This window comes from Dermacentor andersoni, chromosome 5, assembly GCF_023375885.2.
Source record: "Dermacentor andersoni chromosome 5, qqDerAnde1_hic_scaffold, whole genome shotgun sequence".
In the NCBI taxonomy this organism is placed as follows: domain Eukaryota; kingdom Metazoa; phylum Arthropoda; class Arachnida; order Ixodida; family Ixodidae; genus Dermacentor; species Dermacentor andersoni.
The window spans coordinates 14104456-14113882 of NC_092818.1; the positions used below are offsets into that span (position 1 = coordinate 14104456).

General features: G+C 46.5%; 1 protein-coding gene across 2 annotated transcripts in view; it reads left to right on the forward strand.

The window, feature by feature from the left end:
* Positions 1-4451, forward strand: part of LOC126529843 (cell adhesion molecule Dscam1-like) — a 1068543-nt gene extending 1064092 nt beyond the window's left edge. For both annotated transcript variants that reach the window (XM_055070116.2, XM_055070117.2), the window contains one exon: positions 235-4451. In XM_055070116.2, the coding sequence (XP_054926091.1) occupies positions 235-284 (50 nt within the window). In that variant the 3' untranslated portion in view covers positions 285-4451. The remainder of the gene's footprint in view (positions 1-234) is intronic.
* The last annotated feature ends 4976 nt before the right edge of the window (positions 4452-9427 follow it).

Below are 9427 nucleotides of genomic sequence, written 5' to 3' on the forward strand. Positions count from 1 at the left end.
CACTTGGATCTCCTTTATATTGTTTACTATATTGTTTTCGATATCGTTCTAATGCTTCTATAGCCATACTTCCATACCAACACGCCCATTTTTCACTTTTGATCACTTTAGCCATGCTTCGCATAATTTCATAATCTTCTAATCTTTCTTCTCATAATCTGGTGCAGCCTTCCGCATTCGCGATTTATAATATCCTTTGCTACTTCCTTTCTTCTTTTTTTCTTTCTTTTGCAGGTGCTTTTGGCCGGCGGCGAAAGTCTGGTTCTGACATCATCGACTGCTAAGTCACTATCGTGGGACACTGCCGCTATCTAGTAAAGCCACAGCTCTGCCCAACTAGTCCCTTTATATTCCCCTCAAATCTCTAAATACACTTGAGACAATATTCAGCATCATCATTTTGGCGGAGATAACAAGAATCTCGAGGAAAAGTGTGCCATCAGAAACTTGTGCCAGATTTTTACTGACGTGTTGTGCGCGAACGACAAGTGTGTGTTCCCGATTCTGCATGTGGCACTGAACGCATATTGTGAAACATTGCTGACAGGTTCGAGAACGGTCTAGCATATAATATTGCCGTCTGACACAGCGTTCAGCCTCGTGAGGGGTTGGCAAGGTGTTCAAGAACGGCGGACGCCCCGAATTCATCGCCACTGCCAGCGCTTAATGAGACCATCTCGACGGTGTTGCCTGTGTGCGCGCGCAACTGCGTGATTTTGCTCACGCGACAACGGGAATCGCAGACACGATGACTACGCAGTGCGCGCGCACATTACGGCTACGCAATTGTCTTTCAAGGAAGGTGGCTTCTCATATAAACCAGACAACGCATCTGTGGGCATATCGACAATACCTGGAGAAGAGGTCTTAAAAATGTCGCTTCATCCCTTCTTCTGGACCACTCCACCATTGAACAGCGCACTTTTCTGCGATGTGAATTCATTTCCCACGCAGGGCTGAACATCTGTGGCTTCTACTCCTTGAACTGTGCTAGATAAGGTTACTTCTACTTACGTTTCATTGCTCACTGTGGTGTGCGTTTATCCCTCTCCCTTTCAGCGTCGTGTGGACGCCCTGCGACTTCTTCTACAAGCTCATAATGTATGACAACCAGTATCAACCCACCCATTTAGAAATGCAACCCTTCCAGCCGTACAACTTATACGTTCAGTTCACCCACGTTCAGCGCCGGGCTCTTGTCAACTGTATCTGCGTCGTGAAGACAAGTGGATGAATCCTGAGCTTCATGATTTTTTTATAAAACCGCACGTTGAAGTTCGCATGGATTTTTTTTAACGCACGGTATATTGATGTCCATAGAAGTGCGATGCCGAAAACGCTGTAATCTTTTGGATCAGTGGAATGTCTGTGATGATACCTTAATCAGAACATTCACGGCACGCAAGAAATTAAAAGCATCTCTACTTTCTTATGTAAAAGCGACTAGTTACGCATGAATCGGGACTGTGTTTTTAAATTCTTTGTCATCAACGTAAAATCCAAGGACTCCTTAAAATTCATGCCCCCTCCCAGTCTTACTATATTATGTGAAATCACAGAGAATAAGCCTCTCCTAGGTATATCAAAAAGCTGATTCTTATAATACTACCGACTGCATTGCGTATTATTGCTTATAGGAGGACTGTAAAAACAGGCACTTAAGATTGACGCTGATACTGTATATGTACCAACTGACATTCAGCATACGCAATGCTATACTCTAAAGCCTACAATAAATACCAAGAGAGTTTATCTATTACATTACACAGAACAAACGACGTTTTTTGTCTCTGCAACGGTACTTAAGTAAGGGCCTAATAGGTAATTTGTCCGTGAAGTCTTTACAAGGTAAAATTTTACAGCACAGTTATTTAACTGCACTTTTTCCGTGTTGATCGCCTAGGTGAGCGGTTGTCAAGATTGCTTCTAGATAACTTTTACCTATTAAAACGATGCGTTTTCTCCCACGGGACAAAACCTGCGTTATTCAGAGCTTCGCCGGTTTCGTTTCTGCAACTTATATGTCGCTGGTTGAAGCTCCGATTGCCGCAGGTGTGAAATGGGAGCCTTTATTTCAGAGGCTTGCGTTCGGGCTGTGTTCAGGTTTTCCACTGAGCACTGTGCATTCAGGTTGCGGCAAGACAATGATGTGCACAAATTTGAAGCTTGTAAGATTTGCACATGATCTTTGTGGCTTCCAGAGCCAACCCCTGGCAATATAATAGCGAATGCCGTGTTCAAACTTGTTCTTGTTTCTGAATATAAATTGAGTTCTCTTGTTATTTATTTCGCTTACAATGTGTAATTAAAGGCAATGTGTTACGTTAAGCTCATTTGCTACAGTTCATCGCGACCGACGAAACGAATACTGATGTACTCATGTCCGTTGTATGGGAGTGTCCGCGAAGCCTGCAGAACGCTATTTTTTGTTTTGTTTTCACACCTTGTCTTATATAATGGTTCATTGATAGCGTGACTGTTGGATCTCAGAAATGATTCGATGCAATATGCACGTTGTCATTTCCATCTAGCTCAACAATCGGTGCCTGCAGAGTGCTAAAAAGAGTTCAGTGTCCCGTGTAACATCTTGTCAATACAGTACTTCCCGGCTGGTACACGAAATGTTGTTACTGCAAGAAAGTTAGTTTGCTACACCCTGAGATGGCCCGTGGCTGGTGTGACTGAGTGTTAATGGCAGATTCTGGAGCCATAGCTAGCATTCCGTGTTCATTATGCGTGTTCATTCCGTGTTGACAGCTGAGTGAGCATCGATTTACTGTTGCGCCCTTCCTGTCCTAATTTCTTAGTCGTATTACACTCGTGCATACTGAACATACAACATGAAAAAAATATTCTGTCTAAGCGCGTTACATGTAACAGTTTTTTCTAAAGCAAATGCCGCCGCCGAAGCAACGACCATGAGATGCGGCCTTAAACAACCCGGTGCTACATCAGCCAAAAATTTTCTCCCATCAATAGTTAATCGTGCGTACTACCAATGGCTACCGTATAGTAAATCTGCAAGGCTCTGTTTCGTATTTAGCTTGAAAGAAATGCAGACGAGTAAGTGGAAACGTAAGGGCAAGGTCATGGGTATTGTTTAAAAGAGTATAACTGAATATACAACATAGCAAACTTTGCGTTTGATGTTGCTATACAACTGCCCTCTCTCGCACAAGCTTTTTCTTATGATTTTATGCTGAGGAGTTTAGGCTCCAGACAAAAGTTTTATATGACAGACGTGATGCTTTGTGTTTATCTTCCAAATGATTTAATCAATGTAAAAGTTGATAAGTACGCGTCCCTTATGTCCTTCTACAGAATCTTTCAACGCACCGAAACGCATGCAGCGGCTAGCGTGACGGTACATAGTTTGTCAGACTCAAGTTTGCGCTTTGCATAATGATTTCCAAATCAAGGTCTCTGCGAGGTATAAAGTTGGCAAAGTTCTTGCGCTTTTTAAAGCTAGCAGGAATTTCTTTTTTTAAGTGACGTACTTCATATAGGTTGCTTTTAATAAATGCCTTGAGAAAGGTAAAATAATTTCTTAGATGCCTCTTGAAACACATTCCCTGCTCAAGGTTTTATTGCGCGCCAAGGTAAGTGTGATTCGCGGTGCAAGTCTCGGCAATTCTCTTTCATGCATGCATACTCAGAAATTCACGCTGCTTCTTGTAATGTTTCACACCGATTCCGAATCTGGCATGTAATCTTCACAACAGCAAAACTGTCGGACGCAATTGATTCTTCAGCTTACAATATTTCATAAACTTAAGTGCGGCACCAGGACAAATTGATAGTAAAGAGAGACAGCATGAAAGGCAATGAGAGAGAATTTTAATCTTAGAGGAATCGAAAAAGAGCACACTCAGGCGAACAGGCTCGTCTCGATTTATGGCACCGTCTTGCATACATTGATTTTCCTATGAACGATTTCTGAATTTTCAAATTACTGCATGCTATCTTGTTGTGGTGTCGCACGCGCTTATACTAAACGTCTCATGGTTGGTTGTAGCAAATAGGTTTGGTCATTCTAGACCGACAAATTTTATGCTGCTTCCGCCGATTGAAAACGCTATTTGTAAATCAACCATACGACGTTAAGAGTTTAAAGTGTCTCATTATCTTTATTTGACTTTTATCACAAATCATTCAATGTGAGTTAAAGTTATTGGCAATCGTTTGCGTATTTCCTGCCTACACCGAGAGCGAAAAGCACAAAAGCATACCGCAAGCGTTTACTCTTCTTGTATTACAATGAATTCCGCTACACACATCTTATATGCTTTTTTTGTGTGTTTTACTACCTGAGACGCCCATATTGTCGAGCATGGTCGTAGACCTGCTTTTTGTTCTGCTGTATCAAGATGGTGAAATGAAATGCTTTGTACAAGTGTGTGACATACGAGGTCGGTACGAATACAATGAAATAAAATTTGTTCAATTTTCAACAGCGCGTCATCATTTTTAAAAGGTGTTTGGAGTGTATATAAAGATATAACAAAATTTAAAAGTTTCGTTTTGTAGGAAATGCTCATTCTTAGCACACCACCTTCGCCTGATGTCTCCGCTGCCACAGTCATCGGGCATCTGTTCTGACGGATGCCGGTAAAGTCGCCATGGCAAGGCGCTTACTGGCGGGACACTGGACGCTTGCATGGTACTGTTGAAGAACCGAACGCGTTTACGCTCCACTTTAATCTTTTATCTATAACGTATTCCATGCCTACAGTCACTTCTAAACGCCTGCTCCCTTAAACGAGCGAGCCTTCAGCTCAACTACCACTCACTGCCGTCGGAGTGGGCTAGCGCACGTGCATTCTTCCTAATGTAGTAGAACTAAAGCCCTCTTTCAGCATTCGCTATACTTCAAGCACATGAAGCGTACGAGATTGTACTGAGACGACCGAGCATTACTTTGTGCGCATGTAAAAGCATCTCTTACAACGCCGCATACAGGCCCTACCGATCTCCAAGCTTTATATAATGGTCTGGAAAGTAGTATAAATAAAGTACATTCCTCCTAATAAGCGTCAAGAAGGAACAGCCTTGTAATCGATAAAGCAAATTATACAAGTGTTGCTGGTGAACGAAAAGAGAAAACACTTAAAGCACGGACAGTGGCGCGAATTGTTCCATGAAGAGTAGTAGCTCGTCGCTGTTTTGGTTTAGTTAAAATTACAGTTGACTTATGAAGCGTAGTTTCTGCTTCGACGTGTTCGTACGTGCCATGTGGAAGAACAAATGCAACACGGATGCATTTCCACCAATAACTCAAGCGGATCGGTTACATTATTGGTCTACTAGCGAGAAGCGTAGAAGTGTAGAGAAGGGAGGACGAGTAGTGCGTCGAGAGGTCCTGAATAAAAAGCATTTCTTGTTTATTTTTGTGAAATCTGGCATTAATGCTGTGGAACTACACGCGGGAGCCGTTGCAGCAGGGATGAAAACGCCGATCTGCGCTGGTGGCGCTGCTTCCGGCGCGCATCACTGCAATACACACAACACGAACGTTGACGCGAGGGAAGCGCTTGTTTAGCATTTCAGCGTGCTAATGCCACACGCGTCTCAACAGAAAACATTCCGAAAGCAGAGATGTGTCGGACGTACCTGCATAAAAAATATTTGCGCATCTGTATATCATGCCCGTAAAAGAGTTGACGGGATAGTGTTCACAAAACAGCGCTAGAGATGAAGACGAAAAGAACACAAGTGATAGGAATGGCGCGGATGAAATGTTTTTTTTTTTCGTCTTAGTCTTTAGCACTGTCTCACGAACGCTGTCAAGTTCCACCAATTCCCCCGAATAAATGTATTGTTGAATGGATATTTCAGAGGTAACTTTAGCTGATAGTGTGGAAGTTTGGGATATTTGGTACGTCATCTTGAAGGCTTCGTGCTGCTCAACTATTAAACGGGCGCAAAGAAAGCACGAGACACCACTGCGCTAACTTCCAACAACCTTTAGCGAAAACAGCAGTAACGCGAGTTTGATGGCTATTCAGCTTATGAAGAGCGAGTTGTAGCGCACAGAAGGCAGAGGGAGAAGAGAATGTACATGACATGGAATGAACATACATGCAAAAAAGAAAAAGAAATGCCGACGATTACGTTACTTCCTACTGCGAGGTTTGAGCGCAGCTCTTCAGCTGTTTCGGCTTTTCGATATACTGAGGCAACGAATTCGAGCAAGACATGTATGTACAATTTCAGACAACTTATTATTCTTCATAATTCCTTCTTCAAGAAACACTCCACTCCCAGTTCTTGATTGCCATGGAGGAAGCTTTGTGGTAGGAGAAATGGATGGATATATGCTCGACTTGCTACAGTAATGCCTGGTTCGGCATAGCCCACCTCTGGATTCTGGCCGCGACGGCGCAGGGCCTCTGCTCGGGCAGCTTGTTTAGCAGCAGCGGCAGACGGAGGACTTCCATTGGTTGCCTTGCTCATGACTAGAAGATACTATTTATATAGGCAGATGGATTATAACATACACAATCTGTGAGCCTCGGCCAGTCCATGTCGTGCGGAACATTTCCCACTAGCCGCCGCAAACGGAGCGTAGCTTGGCGCAACTGCCTCGCTTATCGGGAGGTCGCGGGAGGCAGCGCGTAGGCGCGTAGGAACGTTGCGCGGCGAAAAGATGGCAGCGACTGACTGACGGCGTTGACGCTGCTAGCGCGTCAACTCAAGGTGGCTTTGCGTTTCGGCCTGGCAAGCGCGCACCGTCATCCGCTGATACCAAGCCGGCGCTTCGGCAACGGGACAACACCGCGTGCTCTCGCGCGGTCACGGCCACGGTGAGGAGGGCGGGAGGGTTCAGGCAGCGGCGAAAGGCGGCGGCTATGCATTTTGGCTTGGGCAGCAGCATATCATCGAGATCAGCCATAACCGACCGGCGCTCTGGGGCCGAATCTTATAACGGTTCGGTTGGGGAACCGTTCCGCCTCACCTGATTGGACGAAATTTTGATACGTCACAGGTCGTCAGAGGCAGCGGGGCGGTATCGCAATTTTCGAATACGTCACGCATGTGTCAATCATCTTCAAAGCGAGCCGGTCGTAGGAACCGGCGAAGGGGTAGTCCGCTTTGGGTTTCGTTGCTGTGGCTTGGCCTTTGGCTTGTGACCCTGGCCGCGCGCGCCGGTCGCGCGACCCCGGAGACACGCGGGCGTCGCGCGCGCGTGCGTTGGTTGCTTCGGAGGCTATTACTTGCCTTCGTCGTCTGCTTGGCGTTCCTCTTTCGGTGTCGACCACGGCTGGAAGCGCGATACGCGTTCGAAGAAGTGACGGATAATGAGTTGCACCGCCGTTGCTGGCTTTCTAAGTAAACCTTTTGCAGGCTACGCTATCAAATGGAGAGGACTCGGGTGCAAGCGTACGAGTGGCCATTCCACGCAGAGGAAGGAATATTGCGCGCTGCGGTTCATCGCCACCGGCCTGCAGCTCCCAGAGGTCGGTCGGACGTGAAGCATTCATTGGAATGACCTAGATCTCTGCTGCCGACACTGTCCACAAAGTTGCTCTCGCAATTACTGTGTTGGCCGGTTGAAGGGCTGGGTCAGCTTTCCCGTGACCTCAGCTTCAAAGTCAATGCCAAGGAGATATTTGCATGGTGAGATCGAATTCTCAGTGCTATCGCCAGCGTGAATAGCTCGCAGATCGCCGTTCAGCAGTCAGAAGGGTTCAACCTAGGCTGGTTCAGCACTTCCTTCGTTCGGCTGATAAAACTATACAGTCAGGACGGGAAGATATTGTGGAGATCTCTTATTTGGCTGCCTTCTTTTTCTCTGGTTCGGGAGTGCCGCACTTTGTTACTCAATTTTACTGCACAGCGCGCGCCGTCAGCACCACACTCTTCGATTTGACTTCGCGCAGGCAATGCAGGGCCCGTGTATTGTAATGTTCGATTTCAAGTTCCATTGCTTTTATCACGCGACGCGCCGTAGGGCTTATCGCAGGGACAGCGGCAGCGCGGCGGCGAGCGAGTCATGTCCGAGCCGATAACGAAGGGCGAAAAAAGATGGAAAATTGATATAGTCGGCTAGCAAAGGTGTCCCTAAGAACCACTTCACGGTTTTGTCGCGCTCGCTACTTGGGAAGTGCCGGCAGTGCGTTCCTGTTGCGTGCATCGTGTGAGCTCCTGGTAGCAGACGACATAGCTTTAACTCATTTACGCTTGCGATACCACCTGTGGGCTGAGAATAAAAAAGAATGACATTAATAAATTACTTCTTCATTGCGTAACCGCCCGCCACCACACGTTTATACTTCAGAACTTGGCGTATAATATTTAATTTATATTTTACATTTATTTAGCAAGCAGAAACATTCTGCAATTCCTCGATTAGCTCGTCATATAATGACGTACACTTCAGAGGTGGAACCCTCTCATCTATTGGTCGCGTCCTCCCCTTCTTCCACCGCCGGCTTGGCAGTGGCACATCTAGTCACGTAAGCGGCGAAGCGAACGGTTCGTATTCCGAACCGTTATAAGATTCGGCCCCTGATTGCCGCCGCACAGGGGTCGCACTGGTGGAGGAGCAAAGAGAGCAAGGCTCGCGCCGTGCGCAAGAGATGGCGCCAAGAGCGCGCTCAACTAGAAAAGAGCGCTAGCCCTGGCTACGGAGCTGGTTACGGCGAAGCACGATGGCAACGCGAAACGCAGGAACGGGCACCAAAAAGCTGCTCCCTAAAAAAAAAAAAAAGAAGAGTTTCTGCGTGTGTGTTGTCCATCCTTCATTTCTTCCTGTCGCTCCTGCGCGGTGCTTTTAGCCACAGCATTCCGAAATATAAGCTCATGAGGCTATCACCCTGGTGGAGCTACGCTGTTCAGAACATCAGGACAAGAAAAGAGCGAGAGAAGTGAAACGCTTTAAAAAAACATAAGGAATACTCCAGTATAACTCATTCTGAAGCATAGTAACGACTGGGGTGCGATCGGACATCGTTGTTCGGCGCGTTCGTTCGGTTACCGGCGCGCGCAATTGGCCTGCTCCGCGCCTACGTCGCCAGCCGCATGGCGCGGCCACGTTTCTGGTGGTGACAAAAGGCCAACACGCTCCTGTCAATCATCTTGCAACCGAACACGTCGTCTGCTAGGCACCAAACGCGGCAGGATTTGTTGTTTTGAGCGATCACACACTCGTTACAAGACCTGCTTCGCATGGCGCGTCTGGTGGATTGGATTCGATCCAAATGGCGGCTGCGGTCGCGTTATGGCACGTTCGATTCCAATCCATAGTTTAATTCAACAAAATGCCGCTTGCGATGGGAACTTCAGTTGTTGCATTGGCATTGCTTAAGGAGAAATGAGAGCGGTGGGGGAGTGAAACAGCGTTTGAAGAAATGGCAGAAAGTGAATTCCGGCGTCGCTTTCGTTTCTTGAAACAAGTAGTGCGTTGGTTGTGCGGCGAACTCGACTC